The sequence below is a fragment of the Zootoca vivipara genome, chromosome 9 (assembly GCF_963506605.1).
Source record: "Zootoca vivipara chromosome 9, rZooViv1.1, whole genome shotgun sequence".
Taxonomy (NCBI): Eukaryota; Metazoa; Chordata; class Lepidosauria; order Squamata; family Lacertidae; genus Zootoca; species Zootoca vivipara.
In genome coordinates, this window is record NC_083284.1 from 24,172,991 (window position 1) to 24,188,656 (window position 15,666).

At 39.7% G+C, this 15,666-nt stretch overlaps 1 protein-coding gene across 1 annotated transcript in view; it reads right to left on the bottom strand.

The window, feature by feature from the left end:
- COL25A1 (collagen type XXV alpha 1 chain) overlaps positions 1-15,666 on the bottom strand; it is a 269,550-nt gene that overhangs the window by 121,655 nt on the left and 132,229 nt on the right. Inside the window, exons 3-4 of the mRNA XM_060278497.1 lie at positions 5,193-5,237; positions 3,779-3,786 (exon numbers count right to left, since the gene is read on the bottom strand). Coding sequence (XP_060134480.1) covers positions 3,779-3,786; positions 5,193-5,237 — 53 coding nt within the window. The remainder of the gene's footprint in view (positions 1-3,778; positions 3,787-5,192; positions 5,238-15,666) is intronic.

Below are 15,666 nucleotides of genomic sequence, written 5' to 3' on the forward strand. Positions count from 1 at the left end.
GCATTATTTCATATATTTAAATTTCTCAGACAAAGTTGTAAACATGCAAGTGTAAATGGTACAGAAGTGGGTTATATATGCTGCTAAAAAAACTGCTTTTCTAAGAGATTTTATGAATTTTCAAATACCACTGGAATTATCTTTTCTGGAGGTGTGTAAAATTAAGTCACTTTTTTTTGCAACTGTAGAACTGTAGATTTAGTATCCAGACAAATAGCAATTGAATGAAGAAAACTAATATACAAGATGGATGTACTTTAAGTAATGTTTTAAATTATGGGTTTAAAAAATGATGTCGCCATTCTAGAATGTGAAAGTTCAATAAACAATTGTTATATTGTCTTCTATGTATATACCATGGAATTAGTGTTACTTGCTAGATCCTATGTAAAGATTTGCTAAGAGAAATATAGAAAATGTCTCATTCTGAATTCAGCAGAATACACCAGGGAAGGTTAAATTTCCTTATTCAGCCATAGAAAAGCACAAATATAGTTAAGAAAATAATGGTTTTGAAAGTGATACATGCATTCCATTGATATACAGTAGGACAGTTACCGGGTAGCCATTTCGCCCTGGTTGACCCTGGTTGAATGAAATGAAATGGAATGATACTCATTAGGAATACATACAATGATATGTGAGGCTACACACCTGCTTTGTACATTAAGAGCAAATGTAACTTGGTATCACTTCTGTCTCTTTTTACAATTATTTATATTCTCTTGCCCTGAAAAGTGCATTTATATGAACAAAAATGCCATTTTAAATTCAGTACAGTGCAGTATTTGTTTTTTCAGTCAAGGGTAGCAGAACATGCATGCTTACTTAGAAATAAATCCCACTGAATCCAAGGGGACTTACAGTGTGCATAGGATTACAGCTGAGTTGCTCACGAGTAACAGTGGGATTCACGCACGCAATGGACTGATTGCAGGGTTTCAGTTGCACCTAAAGTACAGTGGTACCTCGGCTTTCGAATGTAATCCATTCCAGAAGACCGTTCGAGTTCCGAAACATTCAAAAACCAAAACTCAATAGCCGACAGCTAGGCTTCAGGGTTTTGCACTCGGAGGAAGCTGCGTTTCTTGTTTGACTTCTGAGGTGTGCTCGAAAACTGAAGCATTTACTTCTGGGTTTACGGAGTTCGAATTCCAAAATGTTCATCAACAGAGACGTTCAAAAACCGAGGTACAACGGTATATCAAATTGCTCTTTCTATACTCAAGATCTCTTAAATGTGTTTATGGTATTTAGGAACACTACTCATATATTTAAAGAGGTGCAAATTTCAAAAGCAAGAAGAGACAAATTCATTTGTGATTTACTTTATGTGCTAAAATCAGTTATCTGTTTTGCTGTTTTGTTTAGTCGCTATAACCACATTCCTAAAGCATGATGCTTTATTTATTTATTTACTGGATTTATGTAACACCCTTCTGCCAAAGCACCCAGGTTGGTGTACATTGTACACTATATAAAATGAAAACTGACAGAGTTTTCTCATAACAACTGATCAAACGTGTGTTCCCTGGCCTGGGTTCCCTTTTTTCTGCCTTCCCTCCGAGCATGTAGTCTCCCAGGGAAGGCAGGAAAGAGGTGTTTATATTTCTGAATGTATAAAAACACACTCAGATTATATACCCATTTAAAAATCCAAGGTTGTGAATAGGCAGCATAACAACACATGGAAATCCAAGACTTTACTTACTTTTATGATTGAAAAAAACTTTTATATCATTCAATTAAAAATCCCTATTTAAGAATGTGTGTCATGTCAAAAGAAAGACCCACTGAATTTCAAAGGGGCTTTCTCTCAAATAAGTGAACTTAAAACAGAGAGTCTTATCTTATAAATAGGAAATGTGAAAGAAGCAAAGAAACCTTATCTCTCTCCCTCAAGATGCTATCTTCAAGACTTTGGTGGTTTCACATACATATGCAAAGCACCTGTGGTAGCCCAGGTTCAGCTAAATAGGACTGCACCATGGACCAGGGGGTGAGGTCAACCAAAGTCCACATATGTGCTCTCCTTCACTGGATTTAGGTTGCAGCAGGTGCTTTGCAGATGACAGAAAACCCAGTAAGTCAACCAAACACTTTAGTGACACATCATGAACAATCATAAAGAACCAGCGATTAATGTGTCCTTTGTCCATAATGTGAGAACAGGAGGGGAAAAGATAACCTGAAACTATTTTTGGGGTAAACAAATCTAGGGCCCAATATGCCACAGTTGCTATTCATGTTTGCTACCATCGTTGTATTGCAACAGCACCCAAATGTTTCCGTATGGTGGACTGATTTTTCCAATGAATGGGCTCTGGTGGCTTGAAGGAAGCTTCTGCCACATTTGCTGCAATTTTGCTCTGCCCAAATCTACCTATCTCTGCTTTTCCTGCTGCAGGGCAGAGCTTGAACCAAAATCCACCAGCTTTAAATAAGGATATGAATTAGTGAAAAGGCCACTGAACAAGTGTTGTATGTTGAGGAGGAAGGATCTATCAGATGGAGCAGGAGGTTCCCAGATTCATGGTACTCTTTACCCAGAGGAAGGGGAACCAATGGCCCTTGAGATTTTGCTGGATTGCAACCCCCATCTGCTTTAGCCAGCATGGCTAATGTTAAAGTATGATGGGAGTTGTAACTCAACAACAATGGAGGGCTCCACCCCTTTCTTAATCATACAAAAACCCTATTGGGGTAAATTCTGACAAACAGAAGCTCCAGTTATAACAGAGCAATTCTCATTACAATTAACTGTCATAAGAAATAATAACAATCTTCACATGATCTACTGCAAAACAATCTGATTTTACTTACATATGACTAGTCATATTCAAAAGTTTAACCACTGGTCTCGTGTAAGGATTGTTCTCTCTAAATAGTATATATGTATGGCCTGTTACATATGAAGAACAGAATACCAATGGACAAGATGGACTTTGTTCCCCTTCTTGCCACTGTTGCTGCTGCTCATTTCTCTACCATAAAAGTGTATTTCCAGGGCTGTTGGCAAAGTGTGATTTGTTTTCTCTGATCTCACCTTTTAATCACAGATTAAACTGGATGTATCTCAAAGCCCACATGTGAGGTGTGTTGGGGAGGGGTTCCACTACAGGAAGGGAAGCCAGAAAGAGATGCCACCAGAAAAAAAGTCAGCATATTACTTTCTGTTCTGTTCTAAAACATTCTAACCCTGAACTGTTAGGATGGGTTTGGTGGTAAGAGCGTTCTTTTAGCTGGGATGAGCTTTTGCCCCATTGTCTGTTCAGGTTTCTAGCCTCTAAGTGTGTAGGATGTTGGGTTGGTAACAGCATCTTTTCAGCCACTAGTTTGGAAATGCTTTTTTCTTGCCATTCTGTGTTGGGACTTAGCAGTTTTATATTGTTTTGCTTGCTTATTAATTTATTTATGGCTTTTTATTGTCCTCTGCTGTATATTTTGTTTTAATGTGCTGTTCACTGCACTGGGGGCTTTTTGGGGAGGGGGGCTGAAATGTAGTATACAAACAAATAGTAATAATAGTAATAATAATAACCTGCTTCCAGCATTCATGTATACTGTTCTGCTTCCAAATGTAAAAGACAAAACCCAAAACAAGATAAAAAATATTGAAAAACTATTTGATGTTTAAAACATGTTAATAACTGAGAATGTATTTGGGATGATACTTGGTACATTTAACATATTCATCATTTTTACCAGTTTTCAAAAGCACTTTCTGACTCATTCATGATAACCATAGATGATCCAATAGTATATCAGCTGTACTTACAGCAGGTCCTATGAAAAGAAAAGACAAGGAAAGAAAGACAAATATATGTAAGTTTATGAAAACTTGAAAGGTATTCATATAGGGTGACCACATATGGTCGGTAAGTATAGCGCTACAGCCATATAATTTTTTTTTAATGAAAGTAGTGGCATTTTCATTCTTCTCACCCAGCATTAAAGATTATTATTTTGCTGTGAGTGTCAAGCCATCTCATGTACAAAATACTTTGTGTTCACAAGTACATCTCTGTCTGCAGAATTTTTCTTAAACATGCAGTTCTGCAACCCTTGTAGCCTGACTCATAGGAACTCCCTCCCTTTTCCCTCTTGGATTTAACCTTAGCACCAAGGCAGAATTGCTTGAATCTACAGTTACTCCTTCTACTTTTCTTAAGACAGGCAAACTTTCTTTTATAATCAACTCCTTTCAAGGCCTACTTATAAAACGTTCCCCATTAAAAATGTCACACTTTATGAAGCAATATTAGCACATTTCCCCAATTATTTACACTCAAAAGCTTTTTGTACAAATGTTCTTGAGAACATTATCAGAGGTCTGCAAATCACATCTAATATTTCGTTCAGGCTTATTAAGAGGAGCAGCTGTAGCCATCAAATCAATGACTTTTCATTAGCTTTTATGCTTCCTTTTTTCTTCTGACTCAAGTATGTTGCAAAGGGGGCACATACGGTAATAGCAACAGCTGTCCTTGAAGTTTGCTTTAAATATAGTTAGACTTTCATTTTTAACAATGTGATTTTATTGTGTAGTTAACTAAAGTAATTTCTTCTTGTTGTTAAATGATCCTAAAGAGAATTTTAAACTTACAAGGTCTTTTTCTAACAGAAAGCAAATTAGTTTCATTTGTTAATAATGTCATGCGTTTATGACATTTAAAGGCTCCGAGGACTACTGAAACGCTATGCCAAATCACAGTGGTTGCATTTGATTTATGAGGATGAGCTGCCTAGGGCCCACACGCTTGTCCTCCTGTGGTATGGTTGTCAGTAAGCTGTTGAAAGCTTTGATTTCCATTTTAGATGTAACTGCAGTTTAATATGTCATCTGAAGCCTAAACTGTGAGTATAGGTTGTTGGAAGAAGCCAGTTTCATAAACTATGGTTTGAAGTTAGCTTGTTGCAACAAACAACAGTTAAAACCTTTGTACAGAAAAAATTAAAAATAAGTTTGCTGTATCTGCATTACGTATTTGTTATACTTGTTTTGTTTTAATACATGCGTTACTGTTTTTATATTTATAAGGTTTTTTTAAGTCTCTTTGGAAAAAATACTTTGCTTTTCATATATGAAACAATGTCATGAAACAGTATCAGCAAGCATGCCTTCACAAAATGAACCAGGTGATGCTGAAAACACACACACAAGAAGCATTACTTTTAAATCTGGAACATACCAATCTCTCCTCTTCTTCCTCGCTTGCCTCGTTTACCAGGAGGACCTGAAAAGCAAACAGTTCCCAGTTTGTAATTGAGGAGTGTAATTGAAGTGGGTTAGTACATGCATGAAGTCAACGTGACACCAAGCATGCGATCAGTGACATCACGATTCAACCACAAATGCCTCCTAATGGTATTTCCAGAAAAATAATCTTCCTTGTCCCATCCTCAGCAGAAATGCCACAGAATTCATTGGCGCTATTTATTTCATGCCATTGTACAGCTTGGCTTGCCTACCGGTAGCACATCTATGCATCTATGCATGTTTACTGAGAGGTATGCTGTGCTCATTCCCAGGCAAGTGTGTAATGGATTGCAGCCTTAAATAATAACAGCAAAACTATGAATGCTTCAGTGGTTTAAATAACAACAGAAGTGTTCCACATGTATAACATACTAGTAACAATGAAAAAGTCTTGCTTGCAGCAGTGGTTTGTCAAAACTAGGGTTGCCATATGTCCGGAATTTCCTGGAGACACTCAGGATTCAGCTGTCGCGCACTGTGTTCAGGTGGAAATCACAAATAAATAAAAAAAACCTGAAAAATCCAGACACATATGGCAACCCATGTCAGAAGTGCCGTTTTTGGCTAATTCTAGAAAGATAGCTCAAAAACTTCATAAATCTTTTGAGTTATTGCAAAAGAAAAGAAAAAAAGCAGCTCAACAACTTAGCGTAAAAAGCTCAACAACTTAGTCAAAACTGAGTAACTCAGAGCACCTGAAATGAAGCAGTCTTTGCTTGCTTCCTTATAGGAAATCCAGAGCCACGATACCATTATTAAAACCTCTCCCAGTTACCTGCACTGCACATTTCAAACAGTAAAGGGACCAGAAGCAGAGCCTCCAAATTTCTGGTAATTCTTCAGACAAACTGTCGTCAAAGATATGGTTAGATCTGAAATACTGACAGGCATTATGTTTTAACCTTTGAAATAAAGCAGGGATGCGAACCTGTAGCCCTCCATATGTTGTTGGACTCCCAACTCCCACCAGCCCTAGTCAGAGTGGCCAATTATCAAGGATGATGGAAGCTGCTGTCTAAGGACATCTGCAGGGCTGAGTAGATTTTTCTGCACATTCTAGATGTGGCTGTGTGTTGGAATAGACAAATGTTGGGAGGGAAAAACCTCAAATGTTTCAAGTCCTAGTCAAAAGTTGTAACATACTGAGTTCGGTTTCAGATTACCAGTAAAGATGGGCAGCATCTTAAACATTTTCTTCTTTTTGTAATATATATATTTTCCTGGCCGCTTGATGTAGCCAGGAACAGTAGTCCTAAGCCAGGCATCCCCAAACTTTGGCCCTCCAGATGTTTTGGATTACAATTCCCATGTTTCCTGACCACTGGTCCCGTTAGCTAGGGATCATGGGAGTTGTAGGCCAAAACATCTGGAGGGCCGCAGTTTGGGGATGCCTGTCCTAAGCTCATCTCAGCTGCCATGCCATCCCATAATATAATGCTTGAAGAATGCTAAGTCATAATGTAGCACCATTCCAGATGCATTGAAGAGAAAGAAAGATGGCAGTTCCCGGTCTCCTTTAGAATTATAGACCTGCTTGCCTGTATCCTGCTGGACAGTGTTCTGGGACAATACAGTTGATGAAAACCTGTTTTCATACATTAATCCCTAAACATTTAATTAACGTGCCATCACTAATAATATGAAAAAATGTGGTTGTAGGATAGATTGGCTGTTGCTAGTATTACTCCACCATGCAAAAGGAGAAGAGCTGGCAAATTGCATTTGTGTCTGAGCATCAAGGGATAATGTATAAAGCCCTATTTCCTCTCCCTTTTAAGGCAGCAATTCGTTTCCAGGAGAAGCAGAGGGAAATGCTGAATTTTGGGCCAGCTTGTACAAGATACCCAAGTACAGCATTCTGCAGAATCTCTGGCATAGAAAAGGCAACTGTTTGTTTTTCCCCTATCCATGTGTTCTAGCTATTAGCTTGGAAAAGGATCCTGCAGCAGAATTCCATGTCTTCCTTTCTACATGCAGAATAGGGATCCCCGTGTACAGAACCATATGTATTGCAGTTCTTGGTCCAATATAAAAGTCACCAATTAATCTCAAAATAATTAATGTTTAAGTACAGACAGCAAATTCTGTGCCAAATAATACCTTACCAACACAAAGCTCTTTAGAAATAACCTCTTGCTTTAAATGTCACTTTCAGTTTTAAAGTACTGTATCTGAGAAAGAAATGTGACTTCTCGGGGGAACAAACTGGTGTCATGAAGATTAATGAAACCAAATAATACAAAGAAAAAACAGTGTACAGTAGTTCAACTTGATGGCTACTAATGAAGTTTTCAATATTTTAAGTAGAACAGCAAGATCTGGTGCTATTTTCCTACTTCTCTAGAGAGGTATTTAAAACAAGTTGTTGTTGAGGATAGCATTAATCAATTTAATTTCAGAAACTGTGTTGGTTTATATTTCAATCCCTTGCTATCATGAACTGTCTGAACAAGTTACAGGATCTGTTAAATTTTAGCTTTAAATATAACCAGCAAAAGAAAGCATATAAAGGTAAAATCTATATTTTTTTAAGTATATGTATACTGCTTTTTCAACCAGGCTATTGATTACAGTATAATGACAAGCCAGTCTAATTATATGCACTAAGAGTCCACCCAGAAAAGATAACTGTTACAAGTTCCCTGAATTCTTCTTCGGCTCAGATTAAAATCTGAGCTGTGCAGGAATGTGCTTCTAACTACTTAGCTCTCAAACTCCCTGTCATGTTTTTACATTTATATTATATTTGACCATGCAGATAGATAGCTTGTTGGAGAGACATGGGGAGGGCTCCAGTAGGATAGGGTGGGGGATAGCAAGGAATGTGTCAAGTGTCTAAACTTTGAGTAGTTACCGGTATATCACCTGCCTTTGTATAACCTGCCTTACATTAAGTATGTGAATGGCCTGCTGAACCTAAGACCAGACCAGCACTTTGCATATGTATTGCATCAACCTAAAACATTTGGAGTAAAGCTTTGCAGGGAAAATGTTATTTGAGTTATTGTTCTTCAGCAACTGGGAATAAGGACACTCCCTTTTTCCTCCCAAACCCCAATCCAGGCATGGACTACTGCAGCATTAGTGCCTTAGCCAGAAGAAGAAAGAAGCATGGCTTCTGGTTTTATCCTGTTTCTCTTGACTCTGGTATGCCAGTAATATGCCAGTGAGAAGGACCTCGGTTGCTCTTGGGAAATGTTTTTACAGGGGCAACTGCTCAGGTTTGGATGTGTGCTAGTTCATAATGGTCACTCCATTGAAGAGGTAAGCATTACCAGACCCCAGAGAAGAGTTCCTGGTTTGGCAGTCACAATGCATCTATGCACAGAAAGATCTGATCTCCCCATCATGCTTGTACCACAGCTTGCTTGTACCATAGCTACTACCACTGTGACTTTGGGGATTGAAAATTAAATGTAGTGATTTCAGTTGAAAAATAAAATGCCTCCACTAGTTATCCAAGTGAATTCAATGGGAGCCAAGACCATCACTAGAATTCATAATTGGAAATAAATCTCATGCTAGCATCCTGCAATTCTCTGATGATGATAATGATGATGATTTAAAAAAACCTTGTCTGTTTGCAATTCTTGGTACAGAAAGCATTGATCTGATGTGTAAAGATCTTTCCTATTCTAATCGATTCAAGAGGGTTCTGGAAGCTTCTCTGTGTGAAAGAAATGGGTGCAAGCTGGAAGTTTCTAGCTGACAAGCAAGTTTCTATTCTGCCTAGAAACAAGCAGAAGCTTCCTGATGTTTGGGTTATTCCTTCAGAGAAACAGCTGGTTTGAACTGGTTCTGTTACCTCTTTCACTCAAGGTCATTGTGTCCTATAATAACAGGCCATAAGGAGCCAGAGTTTCACTTTCTACCTCTCTTTCCTTCTGGTGTAGTATGCTTAGCGTTAAGGTTTTAGTCTTTTATAAGTTATTGTAAGTTTAAGTTAAGTCTGCTGCAACTGGAGTTCTTATGGACAGTGCCAATCCTAGTGTACATTGTAAAGCTCTGCTGGATGAAATGCTAATTGCCTCTAGTCTATTTTTTTGAGAATCCTGCAATGTGTTTAAGTTTATTTTACTCTCCTAACTATACGTTGGAATCTGCTCTGGATCAATATGAGCAGAATTCATGGCAACCCTTACAAGTCCTACTTGGGGGGGGGGGAGGCGGGGCGGAGAAAATCTTCTTAAGTGGAGATGTTACATTTTGTTTTAGCTAGCACAGAATAGAGGAACCTCAAATATTCAGCTTGGCAAACACAGAAATAGCTGCTGTCACTTACTTGATAGACATGACTGAAGGACAGCTGAAATAGGCAGGCAGAGTCATTCTATACTAGCATGGAATGAAAGCCTTCTTGTAGTTTCAGTTTGCCATTCCAATGCATTACTACTTTGTCATAGCAAATATTTTCCTTATCAAGACACATAAACATGCTGTAGAAAGACAACACAATCATATTTGCATTTTCACAAACCCCCTTAATTGAGTTGCACTGATAATAAGGAATTTAAAGGCAAATTTCCCAGAGGAATTTAAAGGATAATATTAATATTATATTAAAATACAGTGTATTCTTTTGTGTCCTTTCTAAGGGTACAGTTCTAAACGCAGGTACTTTTAAGTCAGAAGGCTCCAGCTCATTGAATTGTAGAACTGGAAGGGACCTCAAGGGTCATCTATTCCAGTGTTTCCCAACCTTGGGCCGCCAGCTGTTTTTGGACTACAACTCCCATCATCCCTAGCTAGCAAGACCAGTGGTCAGGAATGATGGGAATTGTAGTCTGAAAACAGCTGGAGGCCCGAGGTTGGGAAACACTGATCTATTCCAACCTCTTGCAATGCAGGAATCTCAACTAAAGCATGATGGATGGCCATCCAAACTCTGCTTAAAAGCCTCTAGTGAAGGAGAGTCCACAACCTCCCGAGGGAGACCATTTCACTGTCAAACAGCTCTTACTGTCAGAAAGTTCTTCCTAATGTTAGGCAGAATCTCTTTCTTGTAATTTGTATCCATTGGTTCAAGTCCTATTCTCCAGAGCAAGGGAAAACAAGCTTGCTCCATATTCCATGTCAGTCCTTAAGATATTGACTTTGTACACTTAGACTTTCAAAAGGCTTTTCATAAAGTTCCTCATGAAAGACTTAAGCTTAGTAAGACTCAAGAAAGTAACTTGGAAGTCAAAAGAGGTCCTTTTGTAACTGGTTAAGAAGCAGGAAGTAGAGAGTAGAAATAAATGGACAGTTCTCCCAATGGAAGGATGGAGAAAGTGAGGTCTCTCCCCCCCCCCCCCAAGATTTGTATTGGGACCTGTGTTTTTAAACTTGTTCATAAATTAGTTAGGGGTGAGCAATGAGGTAGCCAAACTTGTTGATGATGCCAAATTGCTCAGAGTGGTTAAAACAAAATGTGACTGCGAAGAGCCTCAAAAGGAGCTATCCAAACTAAGTGAATGGGCATCAGTGTATGGCATCAGTGAAAAAGGCACATTCCAGCTAGGATGGCTGGAAAGGAATATAAACTAAAAATGGTATTATGCATGACTAGCTGTGGCAGAATGTAGATGCACATTCATATGGGCAAGAAAACAACATCCCATGCTTACAAATGCAGCAAGTGGCTCAAGAATGGAAGCCTGCTTCAGCACATAGATCTTTTTATCAACATCAGAGTAAAGAGGTTAGAGGCATTTCTACCTCTGCTTTTGATTTTTTATGTGACTTTGCTTGAGTTTCTCGACATCTTTGGTATTACAAAGCATTTTCCTCTGGAAAACATTTCAGTTAATAATAGTCTTCTTTACAAATGATTCAAAGTACACCTACACGGTTTAAAAAAATTGAAAACTCTTTGTCAGATGCAAAAAGGCTTCTGAATACAGTGGTACCTATGGTAATTCGTTCCGGAGGTCTGTTCTTAACCTGAAACTGTTCTTATCCTGAGGTACCACTTTAGCTAATGGGGCCTCCCGTTGCTGCTGCACTGCTGATGTGTGATTTCTGTTCTCATCCTGAGGTAAAGTTCTTAGCCCGAGGTACTACTTCTGGGTTAGCGGAGTCTGTAACCCAAAGTGTTTGTAACCTGAGGTGTTTGTAACCCGGGGTACCACTGTCCCTGTTTCTGGAAACCACATGAGGAAGGGAGAGTGCTCTTGTACTTGAGTCCTGCTTGCTGGTTTCCCATTTCCCAAAAGCATCTGGGTGGCCACTGTGAGAACAGTATGCTGAATTAGATGGGCCACTGGCCTGATCCAGCAAACACTTCTTATATGCTTATACTTTCTCCTGCATGAGCCTGCCTACCTACTGTGGTCATCACCTGATGACTTACTTCATGTCCATTCCAATCCATTCCAAATAACTTTATTGTACTAGCCGTTGGACATGGCAAATCCGAATCAAAAATAAATACAATCAAAAGGGATCCTGTGCCACAAATAATAGTCTCTATTTAGATCTCTGTATCTCCCTTACAGTTCACTGCTATATTGTCCAGGGTCTTCTTTCAGATCTTTTTGGCTGCCGAAGCAAAAAGGGCGCCTTTTAAAGAGTCACTAGAATGTTTACATTGCTAAGAAGCCATAGTACCTTCTCTAACAGTGAGAGACATCTTTCCTGTATGGACGGCAGGGTGAGAAATTGTGTCTTGGGTCCAATGTGTAGTGGGCAATATAGTAAATGGTGCCAGATGTTTTCCACCTGTGGTTGCCCACATATACAGAGTCTGTCTTCATACAGTACTCTGCTGTACCATCCATAGCTTGAAAACGCAGGTCAGTAAAAGCAAATCTTAGTGAGGCTCGCCTACTCCATGTCTTGTTGCCATCAGACTCAGTTGGCTCAGATATGGAATGTTGACTTCTTGTCATGGAACTCTTGCTAGATAAACCTGATTGGCTACTGTGGTTTTCAAAGGAGCCACAAGATATTTGGCCAAGTATTTAGCTTGATGTGACTTTATCTCTGATGTGTGGCTAGGTTTTTATCTGCTTTTGTTTTTAACTCTCTCTGCTGTGTATTGTTCTAATTTTAATGGCTATATAATGTCATGCAGTGGTTCCGCTCCTTCCTCCTGGGCCGTGTTCAGAAAGTGGTGGGGGGGATGAGTGTTCAGACCCCTGGGCTCTCACTTGTGGGGTGCCTCAGGGTTCTGTCCTCTCCCCCATGCTTTTTAACATCTATATGCAGCCGCTGGGAGAGATCATCGGGGGGTTGGGCTGGGTGTCCATCAGTATGCTGATGATACCCAGCTCTACCTCTCTTTTAAATCAGAACCAGTGAAGGCGGTGAAGGTCCTGGGTGAGTGCTTGGAGGCGGTTGGAGGATGGATGGAGGCTAACAGATTGAGATTGAATCCTGACAAGACAGAAGTACTGTTTGTGGGGGACAGGAGGCGGGCGGGTGTGGAGGACTCCCTGGTCCTGAATGGGGTAACTGTGCCCCTGAAAGACCAGGTGCGCAGCCTGGGAGTCATTTTAGACTCACAGCTGTCCATGGAGGCACAGGTCAACTCTGTGTCCAGGGCAGCTGTTTATCAGCTCCATCTGGTACGCAGGCTGAGTCCCTACCTGCCCACTGACTGTCTCTCCAGAGTGGTGCATGCTCTAGTTATCTCTCGCTTGGACTACTGCAATGCGCTCTACGTGGGGCTACCTTTGAAGGTGACCCGGAAACTACAACTAATCCAGAATGCGGCAGCTAGACTGGTGACTGGGAGCGGCCGCCGAGACCACATAACACCGGTCCTGAAAGACCTACATTGGCTCCCAGTATGTTTCCGAGCACAAATCAAAGTGTTGGTGTTGACCTTTAAAGCCCTAAACAGCCTCAGTCCGGTATACCTGAAGGAGCGTCTCCACCCCCATCGTTCTGGCCGGACACTGAGGTCCAGCTCCGAGGGCCTTCTGGCGGTTCCCTCATACGAGAAGCCAAGTTACAGGGAACCAGGCAAAGGGCCTTCTTGGTAGTTGCACCCACCCTGTGGAATGCCCTCCCACTAGAGGTCAAAGAGAACAACAATTACCAGACCTTTAGAAGGCATCTCAAGGCAGCCCTGTTTAGGGAAGCTTTTAATGTTTGATGGACTTCTGTATTTTAGAATTTCTGTTTTGTTGGAAGCCGCCCAGAGTGGCTGGGGGACCCCGGCCAGATGGGCGGGGTATAAATAAATTATTATTATTATTATTATTATTATTATTATTATTATTATATTGTAATTGTATCTGCTATGATTGTAAGCTGCCTTGAAATGTCTTTATGGGCTGGTACACATGTTTTTAATGTAAATAAATAAATGCACACATAAATATGTATTATTTCTGTGCCGGTTCGATACATTCCTGCTGAATGGTCTTTGGTATCCTAAGGCTGTCTTTGTATTGTTTTGTTCTAATGCAACAGCTACAAACATGAATACATGTAGTGTCCCTTAATTAATTATCTTAATATCACCCTTACTAACTTAAAACAGCACATTTATTTATTTGCTATATCTAATAGCTAATGTCCAGCTAATGTCCATTACTTTGTAAAGCTGATGTGTCTCTTCTTACAGTAAACTTGATATTCTGGCTTTATTTTTAAGCCAAGACTGACAAGACTTTTGTGATGACGGTGACAATTTAAAATGGCCACTGAACTTAGCGGTTTCTCATTTCATTGACAGTGAAACCCAATACTTTAAGATTAAAGGCGGCACTTAGTAAGTCAGGCACACTGGCACTACAATAATCTCAGACAAACCCACACAGGCAGGCCATCCATTTAAGCATAAGACTCTCTACCAAAGCCAACCCAAAGCCAGGCATATTGCTTTCAAAGTTTTGTGCAAGTATCCCCCTCCCATATCTATCATAATAAATATATCATTTGAAGAGGAGCTTAGTGACAGCTGCAGAAGTGAGTTTAAAAAAGAAGAAAATAAACATCAGTGGCATTCATACATTCATTAATCCTCCTGTTGCATAACAGCCACAAGCCAAGTTGCACATTTGTTTGCAAGGAACAAATAACTAAAACAGACAGGAGTATGTCAAAGCCTTAAAAACAAACTTGAGGGACTTTTTGTTATAGTCCTCATTCAGAAAAGGTGGAGGGACTATTTGGGATTGGTACTACATCAGTAGGGACATCGGTGGCGCTGTGGTCTAAACCACAGAGCCTAGGGCATGCCGATCAGAAGGTCGAATCCCCATGACGGGGTGAGCTCCCGTTGCTTGGTCCCTGCTCCTGCCAACCTAGCAGTTCAAAAGCACCTCAAAGTGCAAGTAGATAAATAGGGACCGCTACAGCGGGAAGGTAAATGATGTTTCCGTGCGCTGCTCTGGTGTCGCCAGAAGCGGCTTCGTCATGCTGGCCACATGACCTGGAAGCTGTCTGCAGACAAATGTCGACTCCCTCGGTTAGTAAAGCAAGATAAACGCTGCAACCCCAGAGTCGTGCATGACTGGACTTAACTGTCAGGGGTCCTTTACCTTTACCTTTTTTACTACATCAGTAAATAAAAATCAAATAATTCAACCTTTTCTGTGATAAATAAAGCCAATAAATATGCAATAGCTATCCATTTGATGTAAAAGAGAAGTCTGCAATAGTAGAATAGTATTTCATGTTCTATCTATTCAATTGTTTATAATTCGAATACATGAAGTGATTCAGACTGTGTCAAAAAAACCATCTACGGCCTGGCTCTTCTTTTTTAAACCACCTTATTTTAAACCACCATCGTTTAAAAAAAAAAAAAAGCGTCTGTCACATGCATTCAGTGCAGCATCTTTCTACAGTCACCTGTATCTACGTGTCTCCACACTGAGAACTTAATCTACTCTGTTACTGCCTTTTCCCAGGTGTACCTTGTATTCTTTTGCTTTAGTCTTGTGATATTACAACAATTTCATTAAAAGAAGGAATCAACTGATCATAGTGTTTTATATATTATCATTCTTAGCAATTATTCTACTAAAGGAGCCAAATACAAAGGAAAATTGAACACAACTGATGTACATCAAACTGGACGCAGAAAATATCCCAAAATAGAATCATCTTTGCACATTCTGCTTCCTGCTTTTTATGCACAATTTGAACCATGATTTGGCTGATATCCTCTGAATTAATTTTGATTTTCAACTTAAATTTGCACCTGACCTTGAATATATTATGGGCACTTTTACCAAAAGGAACTCACACAAAATTCTCATGGAAGTGGGCTCTGAGAAGGTTGATTGTATCATATATTCAAGTATCTGTTATAAATTGATTACATTCATATGCTATTCTTCCTCAAAAGACTCTAGGGAGTGAGAATGAATCTCTTCACCCTGTCCTGGTAGCATAACCAGCACTCTTTATTTACACAGACATATACCACTTGGGCAAAGAAACACTACAATAATTATGGTATTTTACCC